The following is a 24720-nucleotide window of genomic DNA, read 5'->3' as shown; positions in this document are numbered from 1 at the left end:
GATAACATGCGGGTAGTATATACGAGTCGGCATGACTCGATCGAGTAGGGGGCACTCGATCGAGTAGGTGAGGTACTCGGTCGAGTGGGTCTGACTCGATCGAGTGGGTATTTGACGTTTTTATGATCAGAAGCGTGTTTTGGGGTACTCGATCGAGTACATAGGGGCACTCGATCGAGTAGGGGGCACTCGATCGAGTGGCCATGCTACTCGGTCGAGTATGTTAGTTATCAGAAGGTCTGTTTTGGGTCTGAAGTCGGGGCACTCGATCGAGTATGGTGGGCACTCGATCGAGTAGCCGCTACTCGATCGAGTAGGTTTAGGCACTCGATCGAGTAGGTTCGGGCAGTCTGTTTTCGTGTTTTGGGGTTATAGTACGTATGTTTATATCTACCCTTTCTTATATAGTTTCAAGATGCCACCAAAGAAAACCGCTTTGTATGCGAGAGCTGCGAACATGAACATCGACGATATAGTTAAGATGTTGGAGCATCAAGATGCTCTTACGAACGCCCTAAAGAGAGTGGGGAAGGATAAGGACGTTGATCACTCTAAGATCAGTCTTTATATAGCGAGGTTTAACCCAAAAGAGTATAAGGGGATCGGGGAGCCAAATCTTCTTGACAATTGGCATTGTGAGATGGAGAACATTCTGGACCTGGTACACTGTCATGATGAGATGAAAGTAGAACAAGCTGCGTTCTACTTGAGGGGGGCGGCTGGTGAGTGGTGGGACAAGGTGAAGGTGAGTGCTAGGGAGATGTACATGAAGCAGGGTCTACCTGCTATACCTTGGGAAGAGTTCCGGAGAGCTATGAGGAAGGAGTTTGTACCTGAGCATGTGAGGAGTAAGATGAGGGAGGAGTTTGATGGGTTTAAGATGACATCTGACATGTCGGTAGCTGAGTACTATAGGCAGTTTAATGAGAAGTCTAGATATGCTGAGGACATGGGTTTGAGTGAGGAGAACCTAGCGCTGAGATTTGAGAGGGGGTTGACACCCAGGATTATGGACAAGTTACCCGTGGGAGTCCTTACTGATGTTGAGGAAGCTTATGAGAGGGCTGGGAGAGCTGAGAGGTTGGTGGATATGGCTCGGGAGAGAGGTAATGAGAAAAGAAAGGCTGAGAGTGAAGGTGGTGGCCAATCTAACTACAAGAAAGGCAACCACAGTCAGGCTAGAGCGTTTTCTTCAGTTCGGGAGTTCGATCTTTGGGGGGCTTCCTTTGGGCGTGGCCGTGTGAGTGGTAGTTGCAGTTGGGGGATGACCTGCTATAGCTGTGGCGGTGTAGGTCACAAGAGACATAAGTGCACGAGTGTACCTGGAGCTTTTCAGAGACCGGCTCAGGGGAGCTATTCTCAGGGACCGGCACAGAGTTATGCGAGTAACAGACCAGTTGGGTCATGGTCTAACCGGGGAGGCCAGAGCAACCAGGGTGGAGGTAACCGCAATGGCGTTAATTCTTATCAGAAACCAGCTACGAACAACAACAACAATTAGGGGTCGGGTGCTAAGCCGACCACATCGGCCGCATCTTGTCCGGGAGGTGGACAAGACCAAAGGAAAGTCATTTATGATGGACAAGAGAGCAGTTTAGGACGATGCACATGTTATCACTGGTACTTTTCTTGTTAACGGTATCCATACCTTTGTTTTGTTTGATTCGGGGGCATCTCAGTCGTTTGTATCTTCGAGTCATGTTAAACGGTTGGGTTTGAGGGTATATGAGTCTGTAAGTGAGAAAGTTTTTATACCTTCGGGCGAGTCTGTATCATGTGGGAGGTTGTTTAGGGATGTATCTATGATAGTTGCGCAAGTTGACCTACCTGTAGACTTGCTAGAGTTTCCTTTTGATTGTTTTGAGATGATAGTCGGGATGGATTGGTTGGGAAAGTACAAAGCTAAGATAGACTGTCATCAAAAGAAAGTGTCTTTGAGAGGTCCTAAGGGCGTTAGTGTGTCTTATCGTGGGTTTGTGGTCAAACCCAAAGTTAAGTTGATTGCAGCTGTGACCTTGAAGTCCTATCTGAGGAAGGGATGCCCTTTGATCTTGTGCCATGTGAGAGATGACCGGATAGAGAGCCCGACGATTGATCGGATACCGGTGGTGGGTGAGTTTGCGGATGTCTTTCCGGAGGAGATTCCGGGGTTACCACCGAAGAGGGAGATAGATTTCACGGTTGAGTTGAAACCGGGGGCCGGGGCCAATCTCTAAGGCACTGTACCGGATGGGTCCTAAAGAGATGGAGGAGCTCAGGAAACAGTTGGATGATCTGATAGAGAAGGGATACATTAGACCTAGTGTATCACCGTGGGGAGCACCAGTTCTTTTTGTGAAGAAGAAAGATGGGAGCTTGAGGTTGTGCATAGACTATAGGGAGCTGAACCGGGTGACAGTAAAGAACAAGTATCCTTTGCCAAGGATAGATAACCTGTTTGATCAGTTGAGTGGTGCATCAGTCTTTTCCAAGATTGATTTGACGTCGGGGTACCATCAGGTGAAGATCAGAGAGGTGGACCTACCAAAGACAGCTTTCACGTCGAGGTATGGCCATTATGAGTATGTGGTGATGCCTTTTGGGTTATCTAATGCACCGGCTGTGTTTATTGATTTGATGAACAGAATCTTCAGACAGTTTTTGGACAAGTTTGTGGTGGTGTTTATCGATGACATCTTAGTCTATTCCAAGACTATGGAGGAGCATGAGGAGTATCTGAAGATTGTGTTGCAAACCTTGAGGGAGCATGAGTTATATGCTAAGCTGTCTAAGTGTGAGTTCTGGTTAGAGAGAGTTGCTTTTCTGGGGCATGTGATCTCTAAGGATGGGGTAGCTGTGGATCCGGCAAAGATTGAGGCAGTGACAAAGTGGGAAGCACCAAAGAATGTTGCTGAGATCCGGAGTTTCTTTGGTTTAGCTGGATATTACAGACGGTTCGTGAAAGATTTCTCCAAGATCGCTAGACCTATGACAGCTTTGATGAGGAAAGAGAACAGGTTTCATTGAGGTGAGAGTTGTGAGACGGCGTTCCAAACATTAAAGGAGCGTTTGACCACAGCTCCTATCTTAGCATTGCCTGAAGGGATTGAGAACTTTGAGGTTTATACAGATGCCTCAAAGAATGGGTTGGGATGTGTGTTGATGCAGAACGGTAAAGTGATTTCCTATGCTTCTAGGCAATTGAAGCCTTATGAGGAGAATTATCCTACACATGATCTAGAGTTGGGTGCAGTGGTGTTTGCTCTCAAGATTTGGAGACATTACCTTTATGGGGCAACCTTTAAGGTATTTTCTGATCACAAGAGTCTCAAGTACATCGTCACTCAAAAGGAGTTGAATATGAGACAGAGGAGGTGGATGGAGCTGATTGGCGATTATGACATGGATATTATCTACCATGAAGGGAAAGCCAATGTTGTTGCAGATGCTTTGAGTAGGAAGAGTGTACATTCACTGTGTACAGCTTTATCTTTGATGAGGTTGAGAGATGAGGTGGGGAAGTTTGGGATACATATGATGCAGAGAGGGGATGCCATGGGAGATTTGACGGTACAGCCTGATCTTTATGATGATATTCGAGGTAAACAGGTGTTGGATCCTAAGATGGTAGAGTGAAGAGCTAGAGTAGAGAAAGGGACAATGTCTCGATTCTCTATTCACTCAGATGGTAGTTTGAGGTTTGATGGTAGGTGGTGTGTCCCTAATGATGAGGAGCTGAAAAAGACAATCATGACAGAGGCACATTGTACACCGTATTCAGTACATCCGGGTGGTGATAAGCTATACAAGGATTTAAAGAACACGTTTTGGTGGCCTGGGATGAAGGAAGAAACAGCTGAGTTCGTGGCCCGTTGTTTGACATGCCAGAGAGTTAAAGGGGAACAACGACGACCACAAGGTAAGATTCAGTCTTTAGAGGTACCTGAGTGGAAGTGGGAATCCATTTCTATGGATTTTATCGTGGGTTTGCCGAAGAGTCAACAGGGTAACAACATGATATGGGTAATAGTGGATCGACTGACCAAATCAGCTCACTTTGTGCCAATGAAAGATACATGGACTAAGGCACAATTGGCTATGGCTTATCGGAAAAATGTGCTTAAGTTGCATGGAGTCCCTAAGGACATAGTATCTGACAGAGATGCGAGATTTATCTCAAAGTTTTGGAAAGAGTTGCAGGAATCTTTGGTAACAACGTTAAAGATGAGTACAGCATTTCATCCTGCGACATACGGTTAGACTGAGAGAACGATCAAGACTCTTGAGGATATGTTACGAGCTTGTGTGATGGACTTTGGTGGTAGCTGGGAACAGAGGTTGGATTTGATAGAGTTTTCTTACAACAACAGCTATCACACTAGTATTGGCATGACACCGTTTGAGGCCTTATATGGGAGGAGATGTAGGAGTCCGATTTGTTAGGACGACAGTGCTGAGGCAGTGGTTCTAGGACCAGAGATGGTACATGAGATGGTTGAGCAGATTAAGATGATCAGGGAAAGGATGAGAGCGGCTCAGGATAGGTAAAAGAGTTATGCAGATCTACATCGCCGGGATATAGAGTTTCAGGTTGGGGACAAGATTCTTCTGAAAGTGTCTCCTATGCGTGGGGTTATGCGATTTGGGAAGAAAGGCAAGCTGAGTCAGAAGTTCATAAGGCCTTATGAGATCTTAGAACGGGTTGGAGAGGTTGCTTATCGTTTGGCTTTACCGGCTGCGTTAGAGAGGATGCATAATGTGTTTCATGTATCTCAGCTGCGAAAGTATGTGAGTGATCCGTCACATGTGTTAGAGGCAGAGAGCTTAGAGCTAGATGAGTCCTTGTCATACCTTGAGGTGCCTAAGCATATTCTTGACCGGAAGGTTAGGAAGACTAGGAGTGGAGAGACAGTTTTGCTCAAAATCCTTTGGTCTAACCACGAGACTGAGGAAGCTACATGGGAGGCAGAGGAGGCTATGAGAGAGCGTTACCCTTTTCTTTTTGATCAGGTATGTATGGTTACGGGGATGTAACCTTGTTTCTTTTAGGGGGTAGGAGATGATTGCAAAGAGTTTTTAAGAGTCTTTACATCTTTTTGGTGTTGTGTCGGTATGGTTAGTAATGGTTTGAGTCGGGTTGAGCTTGGTTAGTAGCATGTTTTTATTTTGAGTTTTGTTTTGGTTGTTGTGTCGGGAGTGTAGTAGTATGTCTTTGTTTTGTTGTGGTTTGAACTTCGGGGACGAAGTTCTTTTTAAGGAGGGAAGACTGTAATACTACGGTTTTATGAGTCTCTGGGTACTTTATCGAGTGAGCCTTACTCTGTCGAGTAAGGGTGTTTTGCGTTTTAAAATAGTTTCTGACATGTTGGGTACTCGATCGAGTAGCCTTGGTACTCGATCGAGTAGCCTTGGTACTCGATCGAGTAGCCGGTTTACGGGGGGGTGATTTGTCGGGTTTTGTTAATAATGCGAATTAATATATAAACACTTCCGTCACTTTCATAATACACTTTTACAAACCTAATTACTTTCAAAAGAGAAATCAATCTACGTACTTCGCATTCATCGCATTATTGACAAATCCCGGAGTTTGGAAGGTCGGAATTCATCTTTCTTTACACCTTTGTGATCCTTGCGTCGAGGGTAAGATCTACGTACTGTTTTTATAGTATTTTGTTTAAGTTGGTTAAACCCTAATTTGGGGATTTGGGGGTTTTGTTGTCTCTCTTGATTGGTAGTAATTGTATGATCATATGTTAGGAGGAGGATTCGTAGAAGAGGCCTTTTGATAACAGCTGTTGAGATCGTCTGACTGTATTGCATTCCAGGTAGGGTTTTCCCTACTCAGTATTAGTCCCATAATGTGTTGGTGGTGATTTGTGATTGTTGATTGTTATCATACGAGTATTGTGACGGTTGTTGGTTTTGATTGTTGTTTAATAGTTGTGATTGTTTGTATCTGTCTGCGTTCTTCGGGGCGCGTCCCTGGCTGAGTGGAGTCACTTGCGGGAGTGGCTTCACGCCCATTATTCGCCTTCTGTGGAACCCGCCACAGAAGGGATGTGCACATTAATGGATTTGGGTTTATCGCTCGACGGAGATGAGCGGGGATTAGGTGGGAACGGTTGCGGTCCCCCAGCGCGGCGTGGAGTGACTGTTGCGATGGGCACTCTAGCGGGCTACACACTTTAGTGTGTAGTCGATGTTGTGGAGTTGGTGATGGAGTTCGGAGTATATCTGTGACGATTGGGCTGTGTTGTTTGATGTGTTGTTGGATTATATAAATTGTGTGATTAGTACTGAGCCCATTTATTGTTTTAAAAACTGTGGTGATCCATTCGGGGATGGTGAGCAGTTGTTGAGCAGATATGAGTAGAGATACATGGGCTAGCTGGGATGAGTCATCACTGCAGTTAGAAGAGTCTTCCGCTGTTGTCAGACATTATGTTTAGCTTTTAGACATTTGGTTTTTGGAGAACATGTATTCACATTTTATCATTTTGGTTTCCGGATTGTATTTCATTCACTAAACTAGTCCCATAATGTGTTGGTGGTGATTTGTGATTGTTGATTGTTATCATACGAGTATTGTGACGGTTGTTGGTTTTGATTGTTGTTTAATAGTTGTGATTGTTTGTATCTGTCTGCGTTTTTCGGGGCGCGTCCCCGGCTGAGTGGAGTCACTTGCGGGAGTGGCTTCACGCCCATTATTCGCCTTCTGTGGAACCCGCCACAGAAGGGATGTGCACATTAATGGATTTGGGTTTATCGCTCGACGGAGATGAGCGGGGATTAGGTGGGAACGGTTGCGGTCCCCCACTGGCGGCGTGGAGTGACCTGTTGCGATGGGCACTCTAGCAGGGCTACACACTTTAGTGTGTAGTCAGTATTGTGGAGTTGGTGATGGAGTTCGGAGTATATCCGTGACGATTGAGAAATGTGTTGTTTGATGTGTTGTTGGATTATATAAATTGTGTGATTAGTACTTGACCCCATTTATTGTTTTAAAACTGTGGTGATCCATTCGGGATGGTGAGCAGTTGTTGAGCAGATATGAGTAGAGATACATGGGCTAGCTGGGATGAGTCATCACTGCAGTTAGAAGAGTCTTCCGCTGTTGTCAGACATTATGTTTAGCTTTTAGACATTTGGTTTTTGGAGAACATGTATTCACATTTTATCAGTTTGGTTTCCGGATTGTATTTCATTCACTAAACTATTACTATTTAAATGTTGTTTTGTTATTGTCTTATGATTATCATTGCCTCGGGGAACCGAGATGGTAGCGCTTCCATGCCTTAAGTGGTCCTGGTAAGGCACTTGGAGTGTGGGGGTGTTACAAGGACTATTCATCTCTTTGTTTGAACCCGGTGATTTGGGCTCTTAACATGTTCGTTTTCTCCGGAGGGTAGAACTTCTTGTAAAAGGCAAGTGCTAACTTTTTCCACGAATCAATACCAAGAGTAGCCTTGTCTAGGCTCTTTAACCATTGTTTTGTGGTTCCGATCAAGGAAAAAGGAAACAATACCCATCGAATTTGGTCTTGAGTCACCCCCGTTTGAGAGATTGCCTCACAATAGTCACAAAAAGTCTCCATAAGTAGATGAGGATCCTCACTAGGCATCCCTCCAAATTGACTTCTCTCAACTAATTGTATGAATGCGGATTTGGCAATGAAATTATTGGTTAAGTGGGGTGGTGTTAGAGTACCATTTGGTAGGTTCTCCTCGGTTGGTACGGAATGAGATGAAAACTTAGGCATTGTAGGTTGATTTTGTGGTTGGTTTGGAATTGGGTTTTCCTCTTCTTGTCTTGCAAAATGGGTTGGTAAACTCAACACTATCCGATTGGACAATACCAATGTCCACAAGTTCTCCAATACCCACAATTGTTGAAGTTCCTCTAACAACTCTTCTAATATTCGTCAAAGTTCTTTCAATCTCGGGATCAATAGGCAAAAGACCGCCTTGTGATCTCCTAGACATGCAAAATTCAAACAACTAGAAAACAATTAAAACTACCTTGAGGAATTTGACTTCCCAAAATCTAAGAAAGACACAAGTAAAAATAACAAATGATAACAATTCAATTGAACATCGTCCCCGACAACGACGCCATTTTGGTGGGGGTTGAATCGTCGTTTATTATCCCTATCAAACACTACTTATAATCTCAACTAACTACTCTTAGTAGAGTGGTAAGTAAAGGTCGTATCCCAAGGGACGGGTATTGTATTGATTTATCGGTTGTAAAAAGCTATGTCTTAGGGTGTCACAATTTGGGTTGAGTTTGAGGTTTGCAATCTAAGATACTTAACAATGAAAAGTAAACAAATGAAAGTAAAGCAAAGCAAGTAAATAAGGTTTGTAAACAATTGATTAAAAGCACTAGGGTGTCATGGGGTTATAGGGGAATCATGGTGAAGATCATACAAACAAGTTTACAAAGATGCAACCAAGTTATTGTTGTAGTGGAATCGAGTTAGTTTATATCTTACAATTCCTAGGAAGATTTGGGTCTCAGAGCCGAGTCGGTCAAGACTTTACAACACCTACAAGTCGACTTAGTTTCTTCCTATTCAACTAATGCATGGTCTAACAAGGCTTGAGTTGGCTTATATCTTACAACTCTTGTTGAAAGGATAGGAGAATCATTCTAGGTTGTCAATCAAGCATTTCATCAAGCATAGTATGTGCATAAGTTGAAATTACAACAAGTAGGCATTCATATGAAAATATATTATATTAAGTATGGATCTACCCCCATGATTAATTCCCCTAATTCCCCATTAACTCTAGCTAAGAGACTACTCACTCATGATCATGGTAAACATGCTAATAGGGGTGTCAATCATATTAACAAGGCTAAACATGGTGAATGAATAAAGTAATAAACAATAATTAAGCGAAGGATAAAAGAGATTGTACCAACTTAGGATGATCCATATAATAAGCAAAGAATAATAGATGAAAACAATAAAGTAATAAACAATAATTAAGCGAAGGATAAAAGAGATTGTACCAACTTAGGATGATCCATATAATAAGCAAAGAATAATAGATGAAAACTTGATGAATGATGAAGAGTTGTTAATTCTTCAATAAACCCAAATAGTCTTCAAATTACCCAACTAGATCTAAGAACACTTGAATGATTAAAGAAAGATTAAGATTTGATTAAGATTGAATTGTGTAATACAATGTAATAAACCCTGACAATACTTTACTAAAACTTGATTAGGAATTGGTATCTAATCCCCCAGTTTAATGGGGTAGATCGCCAAAAGAGTTGTGCAGATTTGCACCGCAGGGACATCGAGTTCGCTGTACGTGATAGGGTCCTTTTAAAAGTGTCACCAATGCGATGGGTGATGAGGTTTGGCAAGAAAGGGAAGTTGAGTCAGAATTTTATCGGCCCGTATGAGATCTTAGATCGTGTAGGTGAAGTAGCCTACCGGCTAGCTTTACCTCCATCGTTGGATCGAGTCCACGACGTGTTCCATTTTTTGCAACTCCGGAAGTGTGTGAGTGACCCATCACATGTGCTTGAGGTTGAGAACATAGAGCTTGATGAGTCTATAACTTATGCGGAGGTTCCTAAGGAGATCTTAGACTGAAAAGTGCGCAAGACAAGGAACGGTGAGACCGTCTTACTAAAGGTACTTTGGTCTAATCACAATGTGGAGGAGGCCACGTAGGAACCAGAGGAGTCGATGAGAGAGCGTTTCCCTCACCTTTTTGATCAGGTATGTTTGGTTACGGGGATGTAACCATTGTTTTTAAGGGGGGGGGGGGGGTACGAGATGATCGCATGCTTGTTTTTGGGTTAGTTTGAGTCATCTTAGCTATGTTTTGTCATCTTTTCAGTTTGAGTTGGGTGTTTTGTCTTTTATAGTGGGAGTTGTTTGGTAGTTGGAGTAGTTGTCGTGTTGTGGTTGTTGGTTTTGTCTTGTATATAGTGTGAACTTCGGGGACGAAGTTCTTTTTAAGGAGGGAAGACTGTAATACTACGGTTTTTCTAGGTCTCTTACTCGGCCGAATATGGCTTACTCGGCCGAGTAATGCGTCGTGTTTTTCTGGTCAGGCTACTGTCCGGGAATACTCTTCTGAGTATGGGAATACTCGACCGAGTAGGGGATACTCGGCCGAGTATACTCTATACTCGATCGAGTATCCGGTCTGGCGGTGATTATCCGCGGTTTGATTTAGAGAGGATTAGAGTTATATAAACGGGATTTACAGTTTCTTAATCACTTTTTACCAAAACCTAAACTTTCAACGTAACTCTAATCATCTCAAATCTCTCTCAAGTTCGTGGATTGCTCGTGAGTCTTGTTCCTCCTTCTTTTGCGTCGATTGTGTCGGTAAGCCTCTAATTCTATGAGTTTTTGTCAATGTGGCTTTTAGGGTTTGCCCTAGTTTTGTGATTTGGGGGAAATGGGGATTTTGACATGATTGTAATTGGAATTGTATGGTTATTGTTAGGAGGAGATTTCGTAGAGGAGCAGCCGTTCTAGCCTACTTGATTGTCTCGTTTTAGATTGTGCTAAGGTAGGGTTTCCCTACTCAGTTTGTTGTTTAATTTATTTAAAATATGTATTGTGATTTAATTGATACGATTGATATTGTTGAATGATTGTTGTTGGTAGATTGGAGTATGGGTGTTGGAAGTGGAGATGATTGGTGATGTTCGCGAGGTGCGTCCTCAGCTGAGTGGAGTCACTTGCGGGAGTGACTTCACGCCCTTGTTTTGCCCTCTTTGGAACCCGCCACAGGAGGGGATGTGCACATTAATGAACAGGGTTATCGCTCGTTGATGAGCGGGGCTTAGGTGGGCAAGGCTGCGGTCCCCCACTGGCAAGGCTACACACTTTAGTGTATAGTCTGTTACGAGATATGATTAGGAGTTGGAGGTGGATTGTAGAACAGCTGCTTATCTTTATCGTACTTTGTCTTACTTTGATTATGCGGTGAACTAACCCCGTGTTGTTTTGTAAAATCTATGGTCATCCATTCGGGAATGGTGAGCAGATTGTGACAGGTGATGATGGTCTTTAGCTATGGGGACGAGATGTGGAGTCATCACTTTGAGTCTAGCTTCCGCTGTCACGAGATTAACTGTTTTAGATTCAGTTGTTTGAGTACTAGTGAACATTTGTTTTGGTTTTGGTTTTGGAACTTGTAAACTTTAACTTATATACTTTCATAAATGTTGTGGAATGGTTTCTTTTGATATACTAACCTCGGGCAATCGAGATGGTAACAGTCTCTCATTCTAGGGTGATCCTGGGTAAGGCACCTTGGTATGTGGGGGTGTTACATATTTGTACTAAGTACAAGTATTAGGGTAACTAAGTGCTTAAATAACGATTAAGTCCCTAAGATGAAGATTAACGCCTTGCAAGTCCCTAAGGAACCCCACGACATGTCCATGTTGGACGCTCATATTGCATAGGGAAAAGCTCGTCCTGCGTGTGGGACGCTCGGGCTGAGCCTTGGGACGCCCGGGTTGCTCTTCAGGACGCTCGGTCTGAGCTCGGGACGCCCGGATCATTGGTTAGCTTGGCTTCCTCTTCCCGTGACTGCCTTCAGATCCGTGGGGATCATTGACGGGTCGTGGGGGTCTTCATCATTTTCCATTTTACTTGATTTATTGACTTAGGCCTTTAGTATTGGTCTCATCTTTGTTTCTTGGTCGTTAGATGCGATCCATTTAGCTCCATATTGCTCCATATATGCAAGGTTAGCATTCCTCTTCTATCAAAGACACAAAACCTCAAATAATATGCAAAGTATGAAGCTAAAGATAAGAAACGACCCTAATACATGAAAGAAAGCATAGGAATGAGGCTAGTTCGGGGACTAAATGTGAGTAAATACGAGTCGCATCACATAATAACCCATAAGTTGTATTACTAATCAATAGAATAATGACTAATTATTCACCCAATAATAAATATAAGATAAAATCAAAATAAATATTTTAGTTTATAAAAACATTTCGAAATATTTTAAGCTTTAAAACCAAGTTCTTTTTAAGTCTGTTAGTTATTAGACCATATTATACTCATCTTATGACAATAAAATTACTAGCTAATTTTATGTAATGGTCTAATCTACATGCATGAATAGAATAAGAGTGAAAAGTTCCTTACATTGTTAATGGAAATATTTGGGCACAACTCAAGGACTCCTTTCTTGATTTTGTTCTTGAGCTTATGTTATGAGGATGATCCTCCAATACTCAAATCACCAAGTAAGGTGATCTCCTTTGGATGCACCGAAGACTATCCCAAAATACTACTAAAATTATTAACTAGATAAAAGTAGTAGTAACCTTGTAATATGTAATATTATTACAATAATAATATTAGATGATGTATATTATTATTTGTGAATTTTATTTTGATTATTTGATCAACAACTTGATCAAGTCTTGGTGAGGAAAAATGAAGAAAATAAGTCTCCTTTTTCTACTCACCAAAACAAGCCAAGAGAGTAAAATTGGACAAATTTTTGACTTAAAATTCACCCATGTAAATGTGTAAGATGACGTATATATAGGCCTCTCAAATGTATAGAAATGAGAGGAACATCTCATGTGAATTATGTCACAAAATATGGACAAGTGGAGGTCAAGTTGGACTTAATAAAACCGGTCCAAATGTATCATTTGGTCCATTTCGATTTTCGACATTTATCCCACAAATGCTTATAAGTCTTATATTTAATTATCTTACATAATTAAATATTAATTTGATCATTTAACCTTAAATAATACAAATTAACAACTAATGACTACTTAACTATCATGTAGTAATTGAACCATTTTATCAATATAAAATGTATCTTATGAACCCTTATTAGCAAATTTTACAACCTCTTGTAAATTTAAATAGCTAATTACCTTTACCTCAAAACTTATACACATATCGTATAAATTTAATTAATTAACTATTAATTATTAAATTTCAATTAACATTTATTAATTAATTATCGAATAATTAAATATTAAATCTCCTTATCCCGAGTTCGTAACTCGTCATCAAATAATACATTCACTTGACTTATTAAAAGTCAATTAATACAAGGACTTAATTAATTTGTATCTCATACAAATAATTAGTTTTTCCATTTGGGCATCATCCTATAGGTGTGACCTAACGGGATCAGCTGATCACCGCCGTCACACGACAATAATGTCAAACGCTAGTCAGCCAATCATTACCGATTAACGATGACCAGCTGTCAAATAAATAATATAAATCCCTGATATTCCTTTTACGAGATTTAATATGTAAACGCACTTATTGTGGAGGACACTACTCCAACAATCTCCCACTTGTCCGACACAAGTGTGCGCTACCAATTCTCTTGTCCAATAATATCTCCCACTCAATGCAAGATGTCTTTTAGGTCGTTCTTGCACGTGATCATATCATAAAGTGGTTTCCTCGATCCGGAGAATGACTGTCTGACCGGATAATCTACTATAGATCTCATCCGAGCGTGGCAACGCATTTCCAGTCACCTCTTCTCGAGTGGCCTTGAGATAAAATATGACATAAATGGACAATTTCGTTGACCTATTTTCTTCGTTCGATACAGATCACAATGACCCAGTAAATGCTCATCGGCCTCCTTTTACGGCGCAACCTAGAATAAAAACCTAAGCCACCGGAAAACCGCACCAACTCAGACAAATAGTCGCCAGTCTAAAGAATTGACTCGAAGGAATAAATAGAAATCCTAGCCACGACCTACCAACAAAAGGACTCTATAAACGGTCACTGACCGACAAATCCTCTCACAATCTTCCTATGTAATCGACCAGCCATCTCTATGGCCATATGACAGTCGAACTTGTCATCTATCGATTTACAATCTAGTCATTCCAAGACGTCACCTCATTAAGTAACTAGGGACAAAAATACAATGTTAATCCAGTTCACTTTAATAGGGTTCGACGTTGTCACTACAACCTATTTGGATAAAACAAAGTATTTAAATTCAGATATAAAACTGAATACAACGATAAATGTAATTATCATATATGAAATAATAAATACAATATGTTAATTATTACATATCGTATAATTTACAACAGTTCTGGCATTCGTCTCAATCCCATAGAAACTACATGACGTTCATGTTTAGCTTGAGACAATGACTTGGTTAAAGGATCAGCGATGTTGTCAGTTGTGTCAACCTTACAGACTGTAATTTCCTTCCTTTCAATTAAATCTCTAATTACATGAAATTTTCTAAATACATGTCTAGACTTGTTACTAGACTTGGGCTCTTTTGCTTGAAAAATTGCCCCACTGTTATCACAATATAAAGTGATAGGATCCTCGGCGGTCGGAAGTACTTTCAGTCCCTCTAAGAATTGCCTAATCCAAACAGCTTCCTTTACAACTTCAGAGGCTGCAATGTACCCAGCTTCTGTTGTAGAATCCGCAATCACAGACTCCTTAAACCTTCTCCAGCAAACCGCCCCTCCGTTCAACAAAAAGACAAAACCAGCCTCGGATTTCAAATCATCCCTATCGGTTTGGAAACTGGCATCCGTATAACCTCTTATACGTAATTAAGATTCTCCTCCAAACACTAAGAATGAATCCTTAGTCCTTCTCAAGTACTTCAGAATATTCTTGACGGCTATCCACTGACTCTCACCTAGATTTTTCTGATAACGACTCGTCATACTCAAAGCATACGAGACGTCAGGACGATAACACATCATAGCATACATGATCGATATAACAGCGGAAGCATAGGAAATCGATTTCATGCATTCAATATCCTTAGGCTCAGTAGGACACTGTGACTTACTCAAAGTAATCCCACTGCCTATAGGTAAAAAACCTCTCTTGGAGTTTTTCATATTGAATCGGTCAAGAATCTTATCGATATAGCTTCTTGACTCAAAGCTAATATCCTTTTATATCTATCCATGTAGATCCGGATACCCAAGATGCGCTGAGCTTCTCCCAAATCTTTCCTTTGGAAGTGATTTCCTAACCACTTCTTGACAGAAGCAAGTATATCTACATCATTCCCAATGAGTAATATGTCGTCCACATATAAAAGTAAGAAGACAACTCTACTCCCACTAAACTTCATGTATAAACATGGTTCCTCAACACTTCTAGAAAAACCATTCTGTTTAATAACGTGATCAAAACGATGATTCCAACTCCTAGACGCTTGCTTAAGACCATAAATGGATCTCTTAAGTTTGCATACTTTGTTAGGATTTTTAGGATCCACAAAACCTTCAGGTTGTGTCATAAACACTTCCTCTTCCAGAAACCCGTTCAAGAAGGCGATTTTGACATCCATTTGCCATATCTCATAATCATGAAATGCAGCAATCGCTAACATTATCCGAACATATCAAAGCATAGCAACTGGTGCAAAATTCTCGTCATAGTGTAAACCATGAACTTGGGTGAAACCTTTTGCCACCAATCTAGCTTTGTAGACATATTTATGTCCATCCATGCCGATTTTAATCTTAAATATCCACTTACACTGAAGAGGCCGAACATCTTTAGGTAAGTCAACCAGGTCCCACACCTGATTATCGTACATGGAATCCATTTCGGATTGCATGGCCTCGAGCCATAGCTTAGAGTCAGAACTAGTAATAGCTGCTTTGTAGGTTTTAGATTCAACACTTTCTAAAAGCAAAACCTCATAGTCACCATATTCCTCGATAACACCAAGGTATCTATCAGATTGGTGACTCACCCTTCCTGACCTCCTAGGTTCAGAAGGAACCGATTCAAACGTAGAAGGAACATCTTCTTGTACTGTCATTTCAGTTTGTGGCTTTTGAACTTCATCAAGTTCAGATTTTCTCCCACTCTGTCTTCTAGAAATAAACTCTTTTTTCTAGAAAGACAGCTTCACGAGCCACAAACACTTTGTTCTCGTTACTATTGTAGAAGTAATATCCACAAGTTTCCTTAGGGTAGCCTACAAATATACATTTGTCAGAACGAGGAGCAAGCTTATCGTCAGACTTGCTCTTGACATAAGCATCACAACCCCATACTTTCATGTATCACAAATTCGGGACCTTCCCTTTCCATATCTCATATGGAGTTTTGTCAGTTGCTTTAGTGGGACTTTGATTAAGTGAGCATATAGCAGATAAAATGGCAAATCCCCAAAATGACTTAGGTAACTGAGTTTGACTAATCATTGATCGGACCATATCTAATAAAGTTCGATTCCTCCTTTCAGCCACACCATTCAGCTGTGGTGTGCCAGGAGGAGTTAACTGAGATACAATACCACGGTCTTTAAGGTGATCTTTAAAGTCATTGCTTAAATATTCCCCACCACGATCTGATCGTAATGTTTTAATCTTCTTATTTAATTGGTTTTCTACTTCATTCTGAAACTCTTTGAACTTGTCAAAAGCTTCACTTTTATACCTCATTAAGCAGATATATCCATATCTACTCATGTCATCGGTGAAAGTAATGAAATAGTCATAATTGCCTCTAGCCGTGATAGTCATTAGACCACATACATCGGTGTGTATTAAACCTAACAACTCACTAGCTCGAGATCCTTTTCCTAGAAAAGGTGCACGAGTCATCTTGCCAAGAAGACAAGATTCGCATATGCCAAATGATTTGAAATCAAAAGGTTTAATTATACCAGTCGACACTAGTCTTTTAATGCGCTTCTCGTTGATATGTCCTAATCGACAGTGCCATAAATAAGATAGATCAGGATCACCTGTTTTGAGTCTTTTACTATCTAAATGATAAACATCACTGCAATTGTCTAGAATATAAATGCCATTGATTGAAATAGCTTGGCTATATACAATCCCATTAAGGGAAAAAGTGCAACACTTGTTTTTTATTACAAAATCAAAACCTTCTGTGTCTAACACAGATACTGATATTATATTTCTAGACAACGTCGGTAAAAAATAACAATTATTTAGAAACAACTGCAAACCCGAAACTAAATTAAGTACATAGGTTCCTACTAAAACGGCGGTTACTTTAGACCCGTTACCCATTCGGAGATCAACATCTCCCTTATTTAGCTTCCTTACGCTTTTTAGGCCGTGCAAGTGATTACACAAGTGAGAACCACAACCAGTATCTAATACCCAAGTTGTATTTGAAGCGTAATTTATGTCTATCATAAAAGATTTGGTTGAGAAATTACATGTTGGCTTCACAATGCCAGCTTTGATGTCATCCAAGTCATATGTTCATTACTTTCGAGAAGTAATCAACTTGAATCAAACAATTTCTTTGTAAGTTGCAAGCTCTTATAAAAGTAACACTAATTCATTATCTTCAACAAGTGATGACTTTAACCTCCTAGGTATTGAAGAAACAACGTCTTACACAAAACGTCTCATATAGCCAAGAAAGACCAGTTTCTTGCGACATAACATTCTTTATGGCTTTTGAATAATTTCTCCCACTCTGTCTTCTAAAAATAAACTTGTATTCTAGAAAGACAGCTTCATGAGCCACAATCCCGTTGTACTCGTGATTATAGTAAGGAAAAATGAGCATTTGTTTCTTTTGAAAAACTTACATACATGGTACCCTACCATTTCATATCTCATATGATTCGTTTTAGATTTAGTGAAATAATAATTTAGACAAAATGATAAAATCCCCAAAAGGATCAAGTAACTCAAAGTAACTTGATCGAAGTCCAAACAATATCGAATAGCGTTTGATTTCTTATCCAACCACACATTATCCATAATGTGTGTTAAGAGAGATTAACTTGTGATACTATATCACATTTCATTTGGCTTATATCCAAGTCTTCACTTTGATAATCCCATCACGACTAAATCGTGATTCCTTGAACTCTTTGAACTTCTTCAAAGATTTCTCTATTTACCTTATTAAGTGAACGCATTAGCGTCAACTTAAATCGTTGGCAAAATAAAATGATCAACCTATTTTGGATCAATGGTTTACAACCCCGATCTCCTTTTCAACCAAAAGGCACGAGACATCTTGCTTTGAATACAAGATACGCATATACCATAAGATTAACAATCTAATGGTTTCAAGAGTACTCAATAACTCTTTGCGTTCATCATTCCAGAATTTAAGGTTTAATCTTGGGTTACCAATTTGAGTCTTGCATCATCTACATGATATATCATTCTAGTTTGGTTTAGAATATAATAACCTTGATAATGGGCTAGCCATACATCAAATCATGGTGTATAGGGTCACAAAAGTGAAACCTCTTTTTGTATCTTAACAAGTTTATATTCTTATTTAGAGTTTATGCACTTAATAGTCGTAATTAAGTACAACTATAAACCCAAAACTAGATTGATTACACAATGACTCTATCTCTCGATATTATTTGATGCTAGTCGTCATATTATAATCATCTTATTTATCGAATACAATGATGAAAACTTCCACTGGTTTCTAATATTGACGAAGTAGTACTAGCAAAATTTATGTTAATCAAATAAACATTTAAAGAAGAAGTTCCCATTAGATGTCCCACAACTAACTTGTTGATTCTTCAATATTTTGGGGTAGTTTCCTTTATAGCGTCCAACAATTAAGACAATGGAAACTTTATCGGTCGGGATTGATAGGTTTAGTATCGTTATTCTCAATAACTTTACTTTTAACATTACCTTGTATCAATTCCATTCTATTTTTACTTCTTTAAACCTCATCCTTCTCTTAACGGTTTAAGAGAATGCTCTCACTCATTTCAATGAGTCTTTGCTAAGAGAAGCAAAATTGAAATTCATGAAGACTACTCTTCATTTCATTTGTTTAGTCTTAAAACTTTCATTCAAGTGGTTGCGGTATTTTGGTCAATTTTGATTTCAAACCAATCTAGTTACCAAAATGATTTAACGTTTCAAAGTACTTAATTCAATTAAGCATATGAGAAACAATTCATTGTAAGTAGATATGTTAGTCAAGAATCAAAAACCCTTTTGATTACGAATAACTTTTATCTATACTCTTCACAAGAGATCCTTAGCAATGGTTCATATGAGGTTTTAGAAGCAAATTCATATATGTCTTTAGTTACGATGTTTTAATGGAGATTTGAATCAAAAATCGAAATGATATCGTATATCAATTGTGGTAAAGAAATAGAACAATATGATAACGGAATAGTGGAAAATTTAACATTTATCGTTTTATTAATACTTGTAAATAACAAGTAAAACATTTACATAGTGACCTCTACCAAACTATGATAAATGATTCCAAGATCTAAATTCATATTAACTCGGGGCACGGTGTGCCGAAATACCCTTTATTAACATAACTTGGTGGATTAAATCTTTAATCGATTCTACTTTTAGAACTCTTGGTCGATAAAATTACATTAATATTTATCTCTAGCCCGAAATACATCCGGAAATCGTCGTGAATACTTTCGTTGAGTTCAATCCAAATTTCAAATAAATGTGTCCATGATCCAAATTCATATTAACTTAGGGCACGGTGTGCCGAAATACCCTTTATTAACATAAATTCGGTGGATAGACATTTATCACCCACTTCCCCTACGTAACAAGGTTTGTACCCCGGTGTGGCCGAGTGCACTCTCTTATGAAATAGGTTTTCATGGTTTCTACTTTTTGGTAAGGCTAAGTCTCAATTGTTTATTTTAGCGAGAGGTCATGTCAATTTATTATCTATCACGTTTTAAGTGAACTAAAGCGGTGAACTACGATAATTGTAATTGACACGGTCGATAAAATCGATTTAAAATGCATGTTTAGTTATGGCGATTTAGCGATGCATGCAACATATAAATAAAATACAAAGCATAAATAAAATCCTAGTATGGCCTTCCTAGAATAGTAAATCTAATAAACTATTACAAATTCGGAAACCAACTCCTTTGGTGCCTTGAACTTCGGTCTTGGCACGCATTTCAAGGCAACACTTTCTTTAATGGATCGCCTTCTCGAGTGGCACCGTCTTCAAGGAACTCCGGAATAAATAAATTACATAATAAATTACATAATTTCCTATTATACATTTGTAATTAAAAAATAAAAATAAATCTATTAAATTACAAAACGGTGATACGAGATCACAATAAATTACAACCGAATCGATATTCCCATACATTTCGGGTAATACCAATTAAAACTAAGGTCATACTAAGTAAAATTACATAATTCAAAAATTACATAAAAATACAATATGACAATCATAAATAAAATGCAGCATTATAATATGTATCAACATGCCCAATTTTATGCTAAATCGCCTTTAAAGAGCCAATATCGTATAGTAATCGATTTTTACGGATTTGCGTGATTTAACCTTTTAAAATCACAATAATTACATAAAATCATATTTAAAATCACAATAATTACATAAAAACATTTTGACAATAATTAAACTTGATTTCTTAATATTGTTCATAAATGGACCCAAAAATACAAAATTTATGTCATAAACTTCAAATTAAATCATAAAAATTTCAAATAATTTCAAAATTTGAAATTTAAACTCATGAACATTCTGGAAAAATACCATGACACTCATAATGTTCAAAAACTTAGGTTAAAAATTTCGAAAATTTATCAAGAAAAACAATGTTGCGGTTTATCCGATTTATCAATTATTACCATAAAAATATGAGAAAAATTATTTTTATTAACTTTTCACTTTTATATCTGAAATATATGATAAAATGCAACATGTGATGTTTTTTTTAGTCATGAAGTATGTTTTAGCAATTTTTACTAATAAAAGTCACTATTTATGTGATTTTTCATCAAAAAATTCATAAATCATGCATAAAGACTTCATTATAGCCAAATATTTTATACACATATTGTAAAATTTCATGTGACAACATACTAAATTTTAATGACCAGATTCGAAATATATCTCATATTAACCTATTTTTCCATTTAAATACGATTTTAACTTGAAAAATCCATATTTCGAGCATAAGAACTCATTTTATTATGAACATTTACAGGCCATCAGAAGATAATATATGTGAAAACATATCCAAAAACCACTGAAAAAATCGAAGTTTAGCTATTTTTATTCCAAAAGTGACATTTTTATTATAAAAATCACATTTTAATGCCATTATTATATAAAATGAACAATAAAATCCATAAATTAAACCAAAATATCCTAAATACATTTTAGGACCAGAAACTTTAACATGCAAATAAATTTCGTGATATTTCATAATAAACACAAATTTATAAGTTTTGTTTGTTAATCGTATAACTCGGAAAAACAATAACCGATTTGCATGCAAACAACCTAAGGCTCATGATACCGCTTGTTGGAAATCATTATCTCATTATTTAACGTATTCATATATGTGAGAAATTATTTAGTCATAAAATAATTACAAATCTTATGCATGCAAACTTAAATTAAAAAGAGAAGAAATCATCAACCCTTACTATGATAATTTCGGTTTTATGGGCACCAACAAGATCTCCTTCTTGTTAGTTCTTGAGCTTTCCAATAATGGATGAACATCCAAGACTTCAAAATAGAAGCCCTCCAATAAGTAGCACCCAAGACTATCCCAAAATCCCACAAAATAATATGTACTAGATATTTGTAATATGGTTTACCTTAAAATCGGTTACTAATACTCATATACTACTACTAGTATTATTAGTGATTGATTTGTACAAATTTGATTCATAAAACTTGATTTTATGAAGAACAAGAGAGAGAGAGAGAGAGAGTTGTTTTTCATAAAACATGAGAGAGTGAATAAAAATTGAGAAAAATCTCTCAATTATCTTACCTAAAACCGGTGGGTAGGGTTGTTTTAGGACCCTAATTCTTTTTCCTTTTTGTCTTCACAAGACAAATTAGTGTAAGGCTTTGTCATGGTCAAGTCACTATCAAGTGTCATAGACAAATGAATAAGACAAAACTTCTAAAATTGCCCACCAATTTTCGGTTTATCATGTGTAATATGGAGTCCATTTTATTTTTGTCAATTGTACAATTGTATGTCATGTGACATGTGACATGTCTTATGTCATGTTTAAATTTAAAATGCATATTTAACAAATTAAATATCATTTACAAATTAAATAAATCACATTTAACAAATTGACTAGTAATTCAAAATTACTTTCACATAAAATGGTCATTTAAATACTAGTTAGTATAATTCACAACATCTTGTAATTATAACTAACTTATCATTCTCATCTCGCGTGTTTCGCAAACACCGATTAATTTTAGTAATATAACTTCTTAAATTACTAAATAAAATCTTATTTAATCACATTATAATAAGATGTCATATTCTCTCTTATGATAAAATTTGTTCAATTTTAAGGAATTAATTAATCTGTATCGACATACAATTAATTAACCTTTTTCAATTAAGGGAATCGTTCTTTAGGTGTGACCTCAAGGGATCAACTAATCACCACCGTCGCACGACAGTAATGTCAAACTCTAGCCAGCCAAACATAACCGATATGTGTGGACCAGTTGACTATATATGTAATGTATCATCCATTCCGTATTCTTGTTATGAGATTTAAATATGTGATCAATATGATCGAAAATTGTGATCGCATTATTGTCGGAGGACACATATTCCAACACCTTTTACTGCAAATTTTAATGCTGAGTTGGCAGAAGCAGATGATACTACTGAACTGGTTGATAAAGGTGGAGGGGGGGGGGGAGAGGCTGTCTCCCCAAATGATTAGACTAGGAGTGTGGAATGTTAGGGGCCTAAACAGTGATACGAAACAAAAAGATATTAAGTGGTTCTTACATCAAAATGATGTAGACCTGTTTGGGCTCCTTGAGACAAGGGTAAAACCTGTGTCTCTAAATAGAATTGCTAATAATGTCTGCTATAATTGGAATTATATTACTAATACTAGTATGCATATTGGTGGTAGAATTTGGGTTTTATGGAGAGATGGTAGAATAACATTGGATGTTATAGATATGGAAGCTCAATATATTCATACTAAAATAAAAGTGAAACATACTAATCAGGAGTTTACTGCTACTTTTATTTATGGGTTTAATAAAATAGAAGAGAGGGTACCTCTATGGAATGCTTTGGTTAGACTGACTGTGAATGGTCCATGGATTGTGCTAGGGGATTTTAATAATGTTATGTATGCTAATGAGAGACTGGGGAAACTTGTGAGAGATGATGAAATGTTGCCCTTTCAATCTACTGTGAGTACTTGTGATCTCCATGACCTGAAAACCACTGGAGCTTTTTTCACATGGAACAATAAGCAACCTAGTGAAACAAGAGTATTCAGTAGAATTGATCGAGTGTTGGTAAATGGGGATTGGTTGACACAATGGCCTGACTGGTATGCTCATTATCTACCAGAAGGGAGTTTTGACCACTGTCTTTACATCATAGCTCATGGTAATTGTGTTGGTGGTAAAAGGAAACCTTTCAAATTTTATAATATGTGGACAAAGGTGAAGGACTTTGATATTCTTGTTAAGGAAAACTGGCACATATATGTGACTGGTTCTCCTATGTTCAGGGTTGTCAGGAAGCATAAACTGTTAAAGCCTGCTCTGAGAGGTCTTAATAGAGCATTATTTTCTGATATTGAACGAAATGCGGATGTAGCATTCCATCTGCTCACTGATTGCCAGCTCCAACTACAGTCTAATTCAATGAACACTATTTTAATGGACAAAGAGAGAGAGATCAGAGAAACTTACCAACTGTTAAATGATGCCATGAATGATTACCTCCAGCAAAAGGCAAAATGTGACTGGGCTAGAGAAGGTGATACCAATTCCACTATGTTTCACCAGGTTATCAGGAAAAGACAACTCACTAATAAGGTGATGAAAATTCAGAATACTGATGGGATTGAGTGCAATGAGCCTGATGCTATCTTACAAGCTTTTTTGGAATACTATGAGGATTTACTTGTCACTAAAGCTCAGACCTCTGACTTCTACTAATGGCCCACGAGTGAATGAAACTGATTGGGATAGCATGTGCAGCATTCCTTCTGATGAGGACATTAGGCAGGCTGTATTCTCCATTCCTATTGAGAAGAGCTCTGGTCTTGATGGCTATACTAGTGGTTTTTTCAGAGCTAGCTGGTCTATTATCAAAGGGGATGTGTGTAAAGCTGTCAAAGACTTCTTTATTTCTGGCCAGATGCTGAAGGAAATTAATAGTACCACCATAGTGTTGCTGCCAAAGGTGGATAATCCTCTAACTGTCAAAGAGTTTAGGCCCATAGCATGCTGCAATACGATATATAAAGTGATATCTAAGCTCATTTGCAACAAGATCAGTGGATGTCTTCCTTCTTTAGTTAATCCATCTCAATGTGCATTTATCAAGGGCAGAAGTATTTTGGGGAACATTCTCATTAGTCAGGACCTCATCAGGCTATATACAAGGAAGAGTATGACTCCATGTTGTATGATAAAAGTAGATCTCAGGAAAGCATATGATTCGATAGAATGGGTGTTTGTGGAACAAATGCTAACTGCTCTTAACTGGTATGGAGAAGAATATGCAAAGTAAAGGAGGAAATGTTGCCTGGGTTTTATGATGGAACCTGGACTGCACAAGCAGCTTACTCCCCTACAATGGGATATGAGTGGTTAAGGGGAAGGAAAACTGCTGTCACTTGGCATAAATGGGTCTGGAATAAGCACGTGACTCCAAAACACCAGTTTATGGGGTGGCTCTATGCTCATGGAGCTATGAAGAC

At 38.3% G+C, this 24720-nt stretch overlaps 1 protein-coding gene across 1 annotated transcript; it reads left to right on the top strand.

The window, feature by feature from the left end:
* Positions 1-22699: 22699 nt before the first annotated feature.
* LOC141651689 (uncharacterized) lies at positions 22700-23953 on the top strand. Its single transcript, XM_074459389.1, has one exon. The coding sequence runs from the start codon at positions 22700-22702 to the stop codon at positions 23951-23953; it is 1254 nt and encodes a 417-aa protein (XP_074315490.1).
* The last annotated feature ends 767 nt before the right edge of the window (positions 23954-24720 follow it).

Source organism: Silene latifolia, chromosome 4 (assembly GCF_048544455.1).
Source record: "Silene latifolia isolate original U9 population chromosome 4, ASM4854445v1, whole genome shotgun sequence".
NCBI classification, from domain to species: domain Eukaryota; kingdom Viridiplantae; phylum Streptophyta; class Magnoliopsida; order Caryophyllales; family Caryophyllaceae; genus Silene; species Silene latifolia.
This window is presented reverse-complemented; position numbering and strand designations above follow the sequence as displayed.